The sequence below is a fragment of the Bos indicus genome, chromosome 21 (assembly GCF_029378745.1).
Source record: "Bos indicus isolate NIAB-ARS_2022 breed Sahiwal x Tharparkar chromosome 21, NIAB-ARS_B.indTharparkar_mat_pri_1.0, whole genome shotgun sequence".
In the NCBI taxonomy this organism is placed as follows: Eukaryota; Metazoa; Chordata; class Mammalia; order Artiodactyla; family Bovidae; genus Bos; species Bos indicus.
Genome location: NC_091780.1, coordinates 64,530,601 through 64,546,587, shown reverse-complemented (window position 1 = coordinate 64,546,587; position 15,987 = coordinate 64,530,601). Strand labels below are relative to the sequence as shown.

The 15,987-nt window shown below is 46.9% G+C and overlaps 1 protein-coding gene across 9 annotated transcripts in view; it reads left to right on the top strand.

Annotated features, from left to right (window-relative positions):
• Positions 1-15,987, top strand: part of SETD3 (SET domain containing 3, actin N3(tau)-histidine methyltransferase) — a 78,396-nt gene that overhangs the window by 5,601 nt on the left and 56,808 nt on the right. For 2 of the 9 annotated variants that reach the window (XR_011562702.1, XM_019983454.2), the window contains exons 1-4: positions 10,927-11,039; positions 11,151-11,260; positions 12,670-12,762; positions 14,889-15,037. Coding sequence is in view for 8 of the 9 variants with exons in the window: in XM_019983454.2 (XP_019839013.1) it covers positions 11,026-11,039; positions 11,151-11,260; positions 12,670-12,762; positions 14,889-15,037 (366 nt within the window). In the remaining variant the exon portion in view is untranslated. Of the gene's footprint in view, positions 1-3,568; positions 3,714-10,926; positions 11,040-11,150; positions 11,261-12,669; positions 12,763-14,888; positions 15,038-15,987 lie in introns of those variants that run through there. The other 7 variants (XM_070775679.1, XM_070775681.1, XM_070775682.1 and 4 more) reach the window with 5 other exon arrangements.

The window sequence follows — 15,987 nt, the reverse complement described above, 5'->3', positions numbered from 1 at the left end:
ATTTGTGTACTTAATTCAAAATGTCGTCCTCTGATCCTAATGGCCTGCAAGGGATTTCAGTGAGGTTCTTTTCTTCCTCCAGAGATCAGGCAGGCTTTACACTCCCTTCAAACGCCGCTACAGCTGGGAGCCCTAGGTAGGAGAAAGCCTGAGGGCCATCCTCTCCCTTAGTCGATCTAGCTACAGAGTTGAGAGGAAAGATGCAGGATGTGTTGAAAAGCAGATGCTGGGCTTGAGCAAAGGTTTTCTGGGTGAATTACCAAGTAGTGTAATCAGAAATGTTTATTCTAGTTGTAATTCAGTTTAGTTCAGTCGCTCAGTTGTGTCTGACTCTTTGCGACCCCATGAATTGCAGCAAGCCAGGCCTCCCTGTCCATCACCAACTCCCGGAGTTCACTCAGACTCACGTCCATCGAGTCAGTGATGCCATCCAGCCATCTCATCCTCTGTCGTCCTCTTCTCCTCCTGCCCCCAATCCCTCCCAGCATCAGAGTCTTTTCCAATGAGTCAACTCTTCGCATGAGGTGGCCAAAGTACTGGAGTTTCAGCTTTAGCATCATTCCTTCCAAAGAAATCCCAGGGCTGATCTCCTTCAGAGTGGACTGGTTGGATCTCCTTGCAGTCCAAGGGACTCTCAAGAGTCTTCTCCAACACCACAGTTCAAAAGCATCAATTATTCCATGCTTAGCCTTCTTCACAGTCCAACTCTCACATCCATACATGACCACAGGAAAAACCATAGCCTTGACTAGACGAACCTTTGTTGGCCAAGTAATGTCTCTGCTTTTGAATATGCTATCTAGGTTGGTCATAACTTTCCTTCCAAGGAGTAAGCGTCTTTTAATTTCATGGCTGCAGTCACCATCTGCAGTGATTTTGGAGCCCCAAAAAATAAAGTCTGACACTGTTTCCACTGTTTCCCCATCTATTTCCCATGAAGTGGTGGGACCGGATGCCATGATCTTCGTTTTCTGAATGTTGAGCTTTAAGCCAACTTTTTCACTCTCCACATTCACTTTTTTTTTTTTTTTTCACATTCACTTTCATCAAGAGGCTTTTTAGTTCCTCTTCACTTTCTGCCATAAATGGAAAGCAATTCAAGAATAATGCACATTTACAGTCTTTCCATTTAGAATATTTGGGGGACAGAAAAAAAGAAGTCCACGCAGCTGAATTCCATCTCAGTCTGTTCAGTAAGTGTGAAGTAGGTTTTATAAAAATGGGTTAAGTATCCAGCACCCTCCCTTACCATTCCCACCATCCCCTCAGCCAAGCTCCCTGCACGCTCTGTGTTCATGTTTCTCCCCACCTGTGCAGATAATATGTGAAAGAATCACTCCGTTGATCAGAAGTGGTTGTTGATTACAGATGCCACTTGCATATTAGCAATTTAAATAATAATTGAAAATGCCATCTATTTTACGGTTTTCTAAGCCTGTTCCATCTCTTAAGTGGAGAGGTTGTTGATAGTCTTGTAAAATAGTTTATGGTGTTGTAAAGAGCCAGATTTTGAAGATTCTGTAGATTTTTAAAAAATCTTGATGGTGGAGAAATATAGATACGTGTAAAACTCTTAGCTTGCTGTTTCTTTTTATTGATGGCCCTTCCTTTGAAGGACTGTCACTGTAGTAACTTTATTGTAGAATCCATTTGCTTGTCAATTCAGTATTGCTTTTCTATGTAGTATTTTCTTTTGTCTTTAAGTATTAAGTCCTTTTTTTTTTAAACCATATATTTGTTTCCCCTAAGATAATTCAATAAGAATTCGTAATTTATGCCAGATTTTGATCTAAACTCTAAGGAAACATCTTTTATTTAGTATTGTACCTTTTGACTGGAATTTGGAATTTACCTTTATGTATGTATGCTGCTGCTGCTAAGTCGCTTCAGTCGTGTCCTACTCTGTGCGACCCCATAGACGGCAGCCCGCCAGGCTCCCCTGTCCCTGAGATTCTCCAGGCAAGAACACTGGAGTGGCTTGCCATTTCCTTCTCCAATGCATGCAAGTGAAAAGTGAAAGTGAAGTCGCTCAGTCGTGCCTGACTCTTAGTGACCCCATGGACTGCAGCTTACCAGGCTCCTCTGTCCATGGGATTTTCCGGGCAAGTGTACAAGAGTGGGTTACCGTTGCCTTCTGTGTTATGTATGTATACACAGATCTAACTTAACACATATTTTAATTTTTCTAATAAGTATATTTGAAATAAATATTGAAGATAAATATTGAGTCTTTGTAGGAAGTTGATGAATTAAACTAAGCAGTAGTTTTTTTCCACTCAGAACATTAAGAATATTCAGGATACCTATTTGGCTCTTTCATTTGCTAAAACTTGGAATCCTGCCCCAAATTCAGCTGAACTCACAATGAAAATTATTCATGGTGTAACAAGCTTTTGAATCATAAATAAACAGGGTAGGTAGTTATTTTAAATCCTTGGTGTTGGGAACATCTTCGTTAGCTAAGAAAGGCAGAAGGGCGTTGAATTTAGGAGACTACGCAGACTGGATTCTAACACTTTTCTCCGTCTGAATCTTAGCATCCAGTCGTTCTTCTTCAACTGCACTTTATTCTCTGCCCCTCTTTGTTTTGTTACTTTTCTCACACATTCGAGGGGTTATCCAGGCTGTGTCCTGGGTGCCCACTTCCTCATCCTCGAGGCTGCAGGCCTGACTGTCCCTCACTTGTTCATCTTTTGCCCTGACCGGCATGGTCCTGGCACGGGGATGCCAGCGAGCTTGTCTCGCTGCAAATGTGCTGGGCCTAACACAGGACTTCAGGTTGAAGCTGTAGGCCTACTGCTTGATGGCTGTGGGCTCTTGGCCAAGTCGTAGTTGTGTGTGAGTCCCCTGAGGTGACAGTGGTCACTGCCGGCCTCAGCGGGCTGTGGCGGGGATGGTGTGACCGGGGCAGTGCTGTGCTGACGCTTGTGCCCCCGTCACAAGTGTTCCTGGAGCTTGAAGTCATGCACGAGTTGCAGCTTTTCCATTTCTGTTGGAAATGAACTTCTTTCTGCTTGGTTGCTTTCTAGAAAGCAGAGAGATTCTTTTATGAAATTTAATATCTTAAAACTTTTCTGACAAGAAACTGTGGATTCCCAAAGGAAGCCATCTTTTAAATGTGAATTTTATATCTCTTTATGTGTATAAAGTTGTATTTTGACTTTAGAGTCATCCTAGTTCTTTAGAGGTAGTAGTTAAATATTAAGTAAATGTCTCATTTTGGCTTCTGTCCTTTCAGTGGTGGGAGAATATTATAAAAATCATTCATTGCTGTACAGTCTTACTATAATGATGGGAAATAAATCACTCACAAGTAATATTGTGCTTGCTCAGTTGCTTAGTCGTGTCTGACTCTTTGTGACCCTCATGTACTGTCACACGCCAGGCACCTCTGTCCATGGGATTTCCTAGGCAAGAATACTGGAGTGGGTTGCCGTCACCTCTTCCAGGGGATCTTCCCGACCCAGGGATTGAACCCCTGCACTGGCAGCAGGTCTTCACGACTAACGCCACCTGGGAAGCGTACAAGTCACACTAGTGCGTTAAAATCAGGCTTTCCTTCATTCAGCAGATATTCGACCCTCAACTGTGTCTGTCACACCATACTAGACCCTACAGATAATCTCGAAATGGAAGGTTGGGGTTTTTTTTGCTACAACATGGAAGCCCACTCCAGTGAAGAGATAGCCTGTAAATGAAGTCGACCAGAGCAGGTGAGGCCGCAGAGGCTTGGGGCTGGGCTCTGGGTTCAGAGTGGGGAGGGAGCTTTTAGTAGGTGGAGTTGGAGCTGAGACTTCAGCGTCTTCACCAAAGGCTCTAATAAATATATTATGGGGTGGTGCCAGGCCAAAGGGGGTTACAGTGGCAGGAAGTCCTGGTACTTTCTAGGGTGAAAAGAAATGCGCATTTGCCTCTGAGGTGCTTCTAGTCAGCTGTCTATACACAAATACTAGAACAGTTGGTGTCGAACCACATCGAATCCAGAGGCAAATGAATCTTCCAGACACTGATGGCTGCAGAGTTCAGAAGAACCGTTGAACTGGGCCATAGAAGTGGGTACAGAGACACACCACCCTCCTGAAGCGTGAGTTCTTCAGGTACCCTGAAGGCTTGAGGATGCCCCTGAGTCAGTGTGCAGGGGGGCTGAGTGATGGGGGGATCCTGACAGAGTGGGCCAGGTGACTGGAGGACTTTCCTGGACAAGGTCACTGACAACCTGGCTTTTGGGTAGCACAGGTTAAGAGCTGGTCTAGACCTAGGCTCCTGCACCTCAGGGACAAGGACAGGCACCTCCCTACACCCTTCTTAATGAAGAGTGAGTTGACAGTGCTTACCTGGAAGATTCCTACTGTCTAACCCATCAGCAGAAAATTGGGTTAAAGATTTACTGAGCATGGTCCTGCTCATCAGAGCAAGACCCACTTTGCCCCATAGCCAGTACCTCCTATCAGGAAGCTTCCATAAGCCCCTTATCCTTATCCAGCAGAGACCAGACAGAATGAAAACCACAATCACAGAATACTAACCAAACACGGATCACACGGACCACAGCCTTGTCTAACTTAGTGAAAGTATGAGCCATGCCGTGTAGGGTCACCTAAGACAGACGGGTCATGGCAGAGAGTTCTGACAAAACGTGGTCCACTGGAGAAGGGAATGGCAACCACTTCAGCACTCTTGCCTTGAGAACCCCATGAACAGTATGGAAGAGCAAAAAGATATGACAGTGAAAGATGAACTTCCCAGGTGAATACGTGCCCAATATGCTACTAGAGAAGAGCAAAAAAAATAGCCCCAGAAGGAATGAAGCGGCTGAGCCAAAGTGGAAACAGTGGCCAGTTGTGGATATGTCTGGGGGGTGAAAGTAAGGTCTGATGCTGTAAAGAACATTTTACAGAGTATTGCGTAAGAACCTGGAATGTTAGGTCCATGAATCAAGGTAAATTGGAAGTGGTCAAAGACGAGATGGCAAGAGTGAACATTGACATTTTAGGACTCAGTGAACTAAAATGGACCGGAAGGGGTAAATTTAATTCAGATGACCATTATATCTACTACTGTGGGAGAGAATCCCTTAGAAGAGATGGAGTAGCCCTCAAAATCAACAAGAGAGTCTGAAATGCAGTACTTGGGTGCCATCTCAAAAATGATAGAATGATCTCCGTTTGTTTCCAAGGCAAACCATTCAGTATCACAGCAATCTAAGTCTCTGCCCCAACCACTAATGCTAAAGAAGCAGAAGTTGAGTGGTTCTGTGAAGACCTACAAGACCTTCTAGAACTAACACCAAACAAAAATGTTCAGTTCCTCATGGAGGACTGGATGCAAAAGTAGGAAGTCAAGAGATACCTGGAGTAACAGGCAAGCTCGGCCTTGGAGTACTAAACGTAGCAGGGCAGAGGCTAACAATTTTGCTGCGAAAATGCACTGATCATAGCAGACACCCTCTTCCAACAACACAGGAGACGACTCTACACACGGACATCACCAGATGGTCAATACTGAAATCAGGTTGATTATATTCTTTGCTGCCAAAGGTGGAGAAGCTCTATACAGTCAGCAGTAACAAGACTGGGAGCTGACTGTGGCACAGACCATGAACGCCTTATTGCCAAATTCAGACTTAAGTTGAATAAAGTAGGGAAAACTACTAGACCATTCAGGTATGACCTAAATCAAATCCTATATGATTACACAGTGAAAGTGACAAATAGTTTCAAGGAATTAGATCTGATAGACAGTGCCTGAAGCACTATGGATGGAGGTTTGTAACACTGTACAGGAGACAGTGATCAAGACCATCCCCAAGAAAAAGAAATGCAAAAAGGCAAAATGGTTGTCTGAGAAAGCCTTACAAATGGCTGAGAAGAGAAGAGAAGTTAAGGGGAAAGGAGAAAAGGAAAGATAAACCCATCTGAATGCAGAGTTCCAAAGAAGAACAAGGAGAGATAAGAAAGCCTTCCTCAGCGATCAGTGCAAAGAAGTAGAGGAAAACAATAGAGTGGGAAAGACTAGAGATCTCTTCAAGAAAATTAGAGATACCAAGGGAACATTCCATGCAAAGATGGACAGAATAAAGGACAGAAACGGTATGGACCTAACAGAAGCAGAAAGTAATTAAGAAGAGGTGGCAAGAATACACAGGAGAAATATACCAAAGAGATCTTCATGACCCAGATAACCACAATGGTGTGATCACTCACCTAGAGCCAGGCATCCTGGAATGTGAAGTCAAGTGGGCCTTAGGAAGCATCACTATGAACAAAACTAGTGGAGGTGATGGAATTCCAGCCGAGCTCTTTCAAATCCTAAAAGATGATGCTGTGAAAGTGCTGCATTCAATATAGCAAATTTGGAAAACTCAGCAGTTTTCCAGGACTGGAAAAGGTCAGTTTTCATTCCAATCCCAAAGGAAGGCAATGCCAAACTCCCAAACTACCACACAATTGCACTCATTGCACACCCCAGCAAAGTAATGTTCAAAATTCTCCAAGCTAGGCTTCAACAGTATGTGAACCGAGAACTTCCAGATGTTCAAGCTGGATTTAGAAAAGGCAGAGGAACCAGAGATCAAATTGCCAACATCTGTTGGATCATCAAAAAGCAAGAGAATTCCAGAAAAACATCTACTTCTGCTTCAGCCTTTGTGTGATCACAAGAAACTGTGGAAAAATCTTAAAGAGATTGGAATACCAGACCACCTTACCTGCCTTCTGAGAAATCTGTATGCAGGTCAAGAAGCAAGAGTTAGAACCTTACGTCAAACAATGGACTGGTTACAAATTGGGAAAGGAGTACTTCAAAGCTGTATATTGTCACCTGCTTATTTAACTTCTATGCGGAGTATATCATGGAAAATGCTGGGCTGGATGAAGCACAAGCTGGAATCAAGATTGCTGGGAGAAATATCAATAATCTCAGATATGCAGATGGCACCACTCTTATGGCAGAAAGCAAAGAGGAACTAAAGAGCTTCTTGATGAAAGTGAAAGAGGAGAGTGAAAAAGCTGGCTTAAAACTCAGCATTCAAAAAAACAAAGATCATGGCATCTGGTCCCATCACTTCATCGCAAATAGATGAAAAAACAATGGCAACAGTGAGAGACTTTATGTTCTTGGGCTTCAAAATCACTGCAGATGGTGACTGCAGCCATGAAATTTTAAAAGACACTTGCTCCTTGGAAGAAAAGCTATGACCAGCCTGGACAGCATATTAAAAAGCAGAGACATTACTTTGCCAACAAAGGTCCGTCTAGTCAAAGCTTGATTTTTCCAGTAGTCATGTATGGATGTGAGAGTTGGACCATAAAGAAGGTTGACTGCTGAAATTGATGCTTTTGAACTGCGGTGTTGGAGAGGACTCTTGAAAGTCCCTTGGACTGCAAGCAGATCGAACCAGTGTATCCTAAAGGAAATCAATCCTGAATATTCATTGGAAGGACTGATGGTAAAGCTCCAACACTTTGTCTCCCTCATGTGAAGAGCTGACTCACTGGAAAAGACCCTGTTGCTGGAAAAGAATGAAGCTGGGAGGAAAAGGGGACAACAGAGGACGAGATGGTTGGATGGCATCACTGACTCAATGGACATGAGTTTGAGCAAGCTCCAGAAGATGGTGAAGGACAGGGAAGCCTGGCATTCTGCAGTCTGTGGGGTCACGAAGAGTTGGACATGACTTAGCAACTGAACAACAACCTGGGTGAACTACTTTATGTCTTTGGGGCCTGTATCCCCGTGGGAGGGACACAGTCCAAAGAGAATTCCCAAAGACTGATCTCAACGGTAGCTTCCCTGGTGGCTCAGTGGGAAAGATTCCTCCTGCCCGTGCAGGAGTTGTGGGTTCGATCTGTGGGTTAGGAAGATCCCCTGGAGAAGGAAATGGCAACCCACTCAAGTATTCTTGCCTGCGAAATCATGTGGACAGAGGAGCTTGGGGAATACAGTCTATGGGGTTGCAAAGAAGTCTGACATGACTGAGCAACTCAACAACAACAAATCTCAAGGTAAGCCTGCTGCTAAGTTGCTTCAGTTGTGTCCGACTCTGTGCGACCCCATAGTCAGCAGCCCACCAGGCTCCCCCGTCCCTGGGATTCTCCAGGCAAGAACACTGGAGTGGGTTGCCATTTCCTTCTCCAGTGCATGAAAGTGAAAAGTGAAAGTGAAGTCGCTCAGTCGTGTCCGACTCTTAGCGACCCTATGGACTGCGACCCACCAGGCTCCTCCGTCCATGGGATTTTTCAGGCAAGAGTGCAGCCTTTAGCATCTGCTGATCACATTGAACTTGACCCAGTCTTAACTGATTTCCATGGGAGTGAAGTCTGCATGGAGGACCCAGAATTTCCTCAAGGCCACTAGGGACATTTTGACCTGGGTATGTGAAAAATTGTTGTCTGGAGGAGACAGGGGGAGCCAAAGGTAGCTTTCTTCTGGAAAGGGGGGAGAACATGAGCAGATCCTGACGCTGTGCTGTGTAATGGGTGATGGGAAGAAAGCGGGGCAGGTAGAGTAGGGTGACGGGGTGAAGGGCCCTGAGGGCTGTGCCTAGGAGAGTGGGTGTCACGTTAGAGCTATGGAAAGACCTTGCCTTGAGCAAAAGAAGCCTGTGTGTTGTGTAATCCTACTTGTATGAAATTCAAGAACAGCTGCTCTCCCAGGTGCTCATTTCCTGATGTGTTTTGAAGTTCCGCCAGTGTTGGCGTTACTGCACTCGTTACTCAGTGGGGCAGACTTAAGCGGCAGGGGTGGGCGTGTGCAGGAAGAACACAGGACAGTGTTGCGGTCTGAGCAGGAGGTGGATTCCAGAGGGGCAGGTCACCTGAGGACCTCAGGGGTGGCCCCTTGTCCAGGAGCTGTCCGGGTCGGGTCCGCCCTCCTGCTCCCTGCAGAGCGCCGTGCTTTCCTCTGCGTTTCACAGGAGCCGCCGGGCGGTGGCCAAGCCCAGGCTTTCGAGTCCTCGCTGCACCTTTTTGAGGGCTGCATCTTTTTGAGAATGTCGTCTAGAAGAGAAGGTTAATGTCTATTGATGAGAGTGTCTGGGAAGGTCAAACACAGCTGTGTGTCCAAAGGTTAAGGATTGCACACAGAGTAGCCGCTGTTGTTTTAATTAAGGATCCTTATCAGGGCAGGTGTCTAGATGCTGGGGCGGGATGGGAGAGGGGGATTCCTGAGGAAAACTTGCGGGGTGGGCACAAAGGCTGCAGGCAGAGTGGAGGAGCTGTCTGTAGCCCTTGGGTCCGTGCCCTGAGGCAGCCACTGTAGGGGTGGGGGGTCTGGCTGGCTCGGCCTCATTGTGCCCCAGGCCTGCTAAGAATGGGGCAGGGTCTTCGAGCTCCTATTGGAGTGATGTTTTCAAGTTGCTTGGCTTCTGACACACAGAAGGTTATGACGGCAGGGCTGTAGGGAGAGGCCAGCAAGCCCTCTCCGAGTGCTCCCACCAGGCAACATTTCGGAGTGTGATAGAAGCCCTTCTTTGCAGACTTAGCACCAGTCTTAGTCATTTTCAGGTCAAGTTCAGTGGTCCTCTGCAAAGATGCCCTCTGTAGATGTGGAGGGCCTGCTGCAGAGGAGAGTGGCAGGTGCGCTGGGAGAGCCAGCGGACAGGGCAGCTTCCTTCTCTTTAGTCCTTGAGTTTAGGAAAAGGTGCTTTAATATTTTTTCCCCTGCGTTTGATCTCAAAATAACTCACTCTCTTTGCTGCACAAGTTTTAGGTTTTGTTACTTGTTTCCTTTGGTTCCAGGATGCCAGATACTGTGTGTTCTGCTCCCTGTGTTAGAAGGCTTATTTGATACATAAGTTACAAAGTTACATCAGAGACTGAGAAGCTACATAGGCAATCCTTTCAGAGAATGCCTTTCCTGTTGTTGGAGTACTGCCTGTATTTGCATGGAGTCATTATACTGGAGTGAGTGAACAGCTAGACTGTGGGAGAGCCTGCATTTTAACCCTTTGTCCCCTCACAGCTCTCCCCACTTCAGTACTTGTTGCTCTTTGTAAAAAACCAAGTAGGTCAGAGTGGGCTTTCTGGCTCGCCCTTGAGGTGAAGGGAAACTTGCTGGCGAGGGTTCTGTGGAGCGTCACCACGGCGGTCATTGACCGGTAGTGTGCAGGGGGCTCCAGTCGCTGCTTGCCTGCTACTCCCCATCTTCCCGGGCGGTTGTCCTCAGGCACTTCTGACTTAGGAGGAACCCTTGGGTCAGAGTCCTCGGGCAGCAGTGGCACCCCTCCTGCAACTGGGGTCTTCTCTCTCCCCGCTCCCCACAGGCTCCTCTCCAGGTGGGCACATTCACCCCCCCGGGCCCCCAGGTGGCCCCCTCATTTTTGCCCAAGCTTCGAGTCGCCTACTCTTTCTTCACACGTCCCAGTCCCTTGCTTTCTTCGGGACAGTCTCCTGACTCACTGCTGTCAGCTGTTTGCTCACAGGTGTTATCGCGTCTCTGCCTCGCAGCCCCTGGCACCTGCCTCCCACTGCCTTGTCTGCTGTGGCCATTCATCTGTTAGACCCCTGAGGCCTCCAGGGTGGTTGCAGTGCCAGACGGGGAGGCAGTGATGGAGACCTCTTTTGAGGCTCGGGTCTGCCAGCGACTCCTGTGAAACCCTGGGCAAGGCACTGTGGATTTTCCTTGAAACGAGATTGAGGAATTGGATTAGCTCCCTGAAGTTTCCTTGATCTCCAAAGTGCCTTCAGTGTTTGTCCTGAGAGTCTGATTGGTTGCTTATGATATAGATACTCTTCACAGGAAATTATTCTTTTAAAGCAAAGTGAGGAGAGACTAGATTTTTGTGGCCACGTGAGTTTGTGACACATGAATGTAGTGTCACAGAATAAACACAGTAGAATATACAGTAAAGTGTGTGTAATTAAAACAATTCTAGAGTAAAACTTGCTTCCACTGTAGTTTTTGTAGGTGAACAGGAGTGAACTTTTCTTCCAGAGACTACAAAGCAGCATTTTTCCCCCCATTTGAGTGCCTCCAAACAATAGTGTTTGTTACACGTTGCTTTTTCTGGAAGGAAACTTCAGGAATATGGCTCCTGCAAGGTAAGATCTTAATGTTTCCAGGCTGAGCCACTGCCGTGCCCTGTTTTGTTTCCTGATTTTGTTCTTTGGAAATGTAGGGCTTTTCTCTTTGTCTTTTCTTTCTCTCTATAGTCAGAAAATGGGTAAGAAGAGCCGAGTGAAAACGCAGAAATCAGGCACTGGTGCTGCAGCAAGCGTGTCCCCGAAGGAAACCTTGAACCTGACCAGTGAGCTTTTGCAGAGTAAGTCCTGACTCGGCTGCCCAGCTTTTGGGGGCATGTGCATCTGTCTTCATGGGGAGGGGTCCCTGGTCTGGGGAGCAGGAGGCAAAACAGACTGTTTTCAGATCCCAGCTGGTTAGCCATGGAACCTGGCACATTACCTATCTTCCCCAGCCCGCAGTCTCCCCACCTATAAAAACGGAGAAACGGTACCAACAGGTAACTGTTACCTAACAGGTACGGTACTGGCTGTAACTGTCCCTCCCCTAGTGCTCCCGTCCTCTCTTGTGGCTTCCCCCCCGCAATTCAGCGTGGGCCCCCATAGACACATTCCCCCACCTGCTCCTTCCCACGTCTCCTCAGATAGACTGTAGATGGCCTAAGGACAGACTCCCGTGTTCCAGGGCCACAGTCGGTGCTGATGGAAGAGTGGGTAAGACTGGCTAACCTGACAGTTACACACCAGCACGTAACTGGTTACTCTTCGTTGTTTACCACATCTAGTCTTCTCCTTAGGGAACAGAGGGGGCCTGGAGGTCTAGCAGGAACGTGGGGCGGGAAACAGGCAGCTGTTTAAAGAGGGAAGGGCCCTGGCAGGCAGGGGGCCTGTGGCCCTCCACAGTGCCTGTTCTGGCCCAGCGGTAGAATCCTCGCTGCTGTTTTAGCAGCAACTGTGCCGTCTCTTTTTGTAACTCCCCCAGAGCGCTTATTATAGAGCCTTACACATGGATGCGAAACGTTTGTTGACTAATTGTCCTTATGTCCAATTTATCTGGTTCCCTCAGGAGTCATTGTTATGGGGTTTAACTCGAAATAAATGTTGACTTTTAATGTACCTCCTTCTTACCATCCACAAGAGTTTTCAGGAAAATGTTTTGCATTTGAGCTTAGCTTTTAACTTTAACATTTTCCTGTTTATGAGCGTTTTCTGAGGAAGTGTGATCAGAGGAGCAAGAATGAGGTAGAGGCAGGTTAGGTGCCCACATCTGTGTCCTGTGGGCACCGTGTAACACTCGGCCTGAGTGGTTTCAGAGGGTTTGTGTGCTTAGTCATGTCTGACTCTTTGCGACCCCATAGACTGTAACTCGCCAGGCTCCTCTGTCCGTGGGATTCTCCAGGCAAGCATACTGGAATGGGTTGCAGTTTCCTCCTCTAGGGGATCTTCCTGACGTAGGGATGAAACCCCCGTCTCCTGCATTGGCAGGCAGATTCTCTATCACTGAGCCTCCAGGGAAGCCGATTTCAGAGGATTCACGTGCTTTACAAAAGCACACCTGGTTTGCACTTCTCCCTCTGTCATCACAGCTACAGTGTCTTTGTCCTTTAAAAATAAACCAGCAGCGGTGACAAAACCCAGGTCCTCTTCCTTCTGGAGGCTCACAGGTTAAGGTGAAGGAAACTGTCCGCATGCCGTGGTTTCTATGTTACAGAATGCAGTAGCCCTGCCCCTGGCCCTGGAAAAGAATGGGAAGAGTATGTGCAGATCCGGTCTCTAGTTGAGAAAATACGAAAAAAGCAAAAAGGTAAATTTCCTTGAGTGATCTTATTCTAATAATAATCTGTGGAGACCTGGCCCAGCCAAGGCAGAGCGGTTTTGAGAAAGAAGGTCTCCGTATGAAACCTCAGGCCCCCATGCCTGTCTGGAGGGTGTCTGTGGAAGGGCTGCTAGGTTGGAGGGGATCTGCGTCAGAAAACCATGAGGGTTTTTCCCGTTTATGAGGTGCTATGACTGCTTTGGAAGGAATAAAAACGTTAGGCTTCAGGTGGGGGGAATGTGTCTGGGGACTAAAATGGTACAACTTTCATTGATCTTTATTTTATGAAATATGTTTTTAAATCTGTTTTGGTATCCTGTGTTTCCTTCAGGGTTTCAGGTCAGTACCTGATGTCGTATGGTCAACACACAAATATATCCAGATTGAGTAGTGTCTCATTAAATAAGATTTATGATGAACTCAAATCTACCTTGATTGAGAGAGTTAGTTATATTTCTCAAGCTGTGTTTTTCCAGGGTGTATTCAGTAGGCATCTTAATGATTCTCAGCCAGGCTGGCAACAGGGCCAAGTGTCAATTTGGAAAAGCTTGTTCAATATACCTATTGTTTTTGTGCTGTAAAACACAAAAAGTAGATTTGTATGCCGGCCACAGGGAAAGTGGAAGGAGGAAACACAGTAAGGAGCCTGCATTTAAAAGGATGAAAGAACTTGGCTCCCTTTTTATTGATGGCCATGGAGGTGGGAAGTGGGTTGGTTTTTCACTTGCGCTGGTAGCTGTTAAGTGTTGGTGCTCTCCTGTAGCATCTGCACACATGCAGGCTTCAGGTGGGATGGTCTCAGACCCTCCGTGGGGACCGGCTCTTTTAGAGTGTGTTTGTTTGCACTAATTGGTACACTGTGATCATCCTGGCTCACCACGTTGATTGCCAAAAAGTTCTTGTCTGTCCTGAGTTTCTGTTCTGAGTAGAGATCGTTTACTACCGCTGGCACTGAAGTTAGAGCGCTCATTTGTTCTCAGTAAGGGAAGGGTACATTCTGTCTTAGAGTATCCCTCACAAACTCAGTTTTCTCCAGTTAGCAGATCTCACCTGGCGCAGCCCCGGGATCTAGTTAACCGTGAATTGTGTCCTGGGGACATGGCCACAGGCCCTGGGCTGGGTGCCAAGCCCAGCATCTCATGTGGTTAAAGTTCCTATTCTCTCCTTATTGCTCAAAAAAATGATGATTTTTCCTATGCGTGGCTTTTCACCTGTTTTGATATTTCAAACGTGCTGCGAGGCCCGGGAGATCACCCCTGAGCACCCACTGCATCATCTGGACACACGCCCGCGTCTTTCCGGGTCGGGTTCTTTTTCCTCCCTTTGCACCTACTGGTCCCATCTCTTCCCCTCCCTCTGTGCTTCGATTGGTTCTTACATTTGTTTTTAAGAAAGGAGGTGTCTCAGGAACAGCTGAAGCCACACACTTCACCCATTCCCCCACCCCTACCCCCCGCCCCAGGGGTTTTGTCTTTCCAGTGAATGTGTTTCTGCTTCATTCATAACCCCATACAAATAGATGGTACTAATTGGTATTTTAACAGTTTACTTAAATGGTATCATACTATTGCATCTTCAAAAAAAAAAAAAAAACCATTGTGAAGTTTTGTGTTTTAGTTACAGTGATATATACGGATCCTGCTCACTTTAGATGCTGGGCGGAATACAGAGCTCAGTTTTGTGCTCTTAACTGGGGTCTAGGGCTCGCCTTCCACACGTCTCCTTGTGCACACGTGTGCGTTGCTGATCTTGGTGTCTGTGGGAGTTCTGAGTGTGCGTATGAGAGGGCAGGTTGTTCTGGAAACCTGCATGGTCAGAAGGCTTCCCATAATACCCTCCCTTGATAGCACCTGATAGAACCTAACAGCCAGTGCTCACGTTACCTGGGCTCCGCAGCTATTGCTCTGTAACCAGCAGGGGCATTTAGTGTTTTAACTTGCCTTTCTTGTCACTAGTTAAGGTATGCACTGTGACTGATGGTCAGTTTTTTTTTTTTTTTTTGAGATTGATGTCTTATTACTATTGCCAGTAGTCTATTTTTTATTTTCTGTGGCAGCGTGACTGATACATGTCCTAAAAGTAGCTCTTATTTTCTGACACATGGATGAGTATAGGTCTGTCTGTTACTTTTGATGGAAAAAGAGAAGATTACTTTCCTGATCTAATGAAATGGGCCTCTGAAAATGGAGCCTCTGTTGAGGGTTTTGAAATGGTGAACTTCAAAGAAGAGGGCTTTGGTTTGAGAGCAACAAGAGATATCAAGGTGAGTTTGTAGGTAAGCTGTGGGTCTGGGTGGGCGGGGAGCTCAGTGTTTGGGTGGTGTGTGGTGTGGAGGGCCCAGGACCTGGAGACAGATGCCTTGGGCTGAGTTCTGAGCCTGAGGGCACCTCGGCGGTGCAGTCCACAGTCCCCTCCCTGCCCTGTAGTCTCCTAGCTGGTCTCATGGGTCTGGAGGAGCCTCGACTCGGGGTTCAAGGCAGCCCCTTCCGGGTCGTCCTTGGAACTGTACTGTTAAGTGACCTTGTGATGGATTGGATGCAGGATAGGGTGGAGGATCGACAGTGTTGAGGGTGGAGACCTGTTTTCTGGATGGATGATTAGTGCCTGGAGGTACCACTTACTGAGATGGCAGCTGCAGAGGCGATGGGAAAGAAGGGACAAGTGCTCTTCTCCAGCCTCAATCCTTCCTTCCAGCTAAGGGAGCAGCAGCCTCCCTGACAGCAGCCTCCCAGCAGCTAAGGGAGCAGCAGCCTCCCTGACCGGCTCCAGGCCTCCCTCTGGCACTCACTCCTGCCTCTCCTAGAGAGGAGGCATAGCAGTCTTGACGGTTCTGGAAAAAGGAACTGGGCTTTTTCTCCATGGAGCTGGTTGCCGTGTGTCCACCTCCCCACCCTGGGAGTTTACAGGGGCTCCTGTAACTGTGGGGAGGAGGCCTGTGGGCTCCAGTCCTGCCTGTAACTAGGTGGGGGAGTCGGTCTAATTCTGGGATTCCGTAGGTGACATTTTGTGTGACCATCTGTTGTATTCTTGTGTCTCTCTCAGTTCAGAATTTAGGTAGAGGAAGTGGATGTTATTTATTTGGGTCCCCTCAAACTCCCAGCAACATTGTTGGTCAAGTTGTAGTTTACTTTTCAGTGATCCATTAATAGGCTATATGCTGCTTTATTAGATACCTGTTGAATAGCTAGTATGTGAATAGTCCGTTGTTTATCA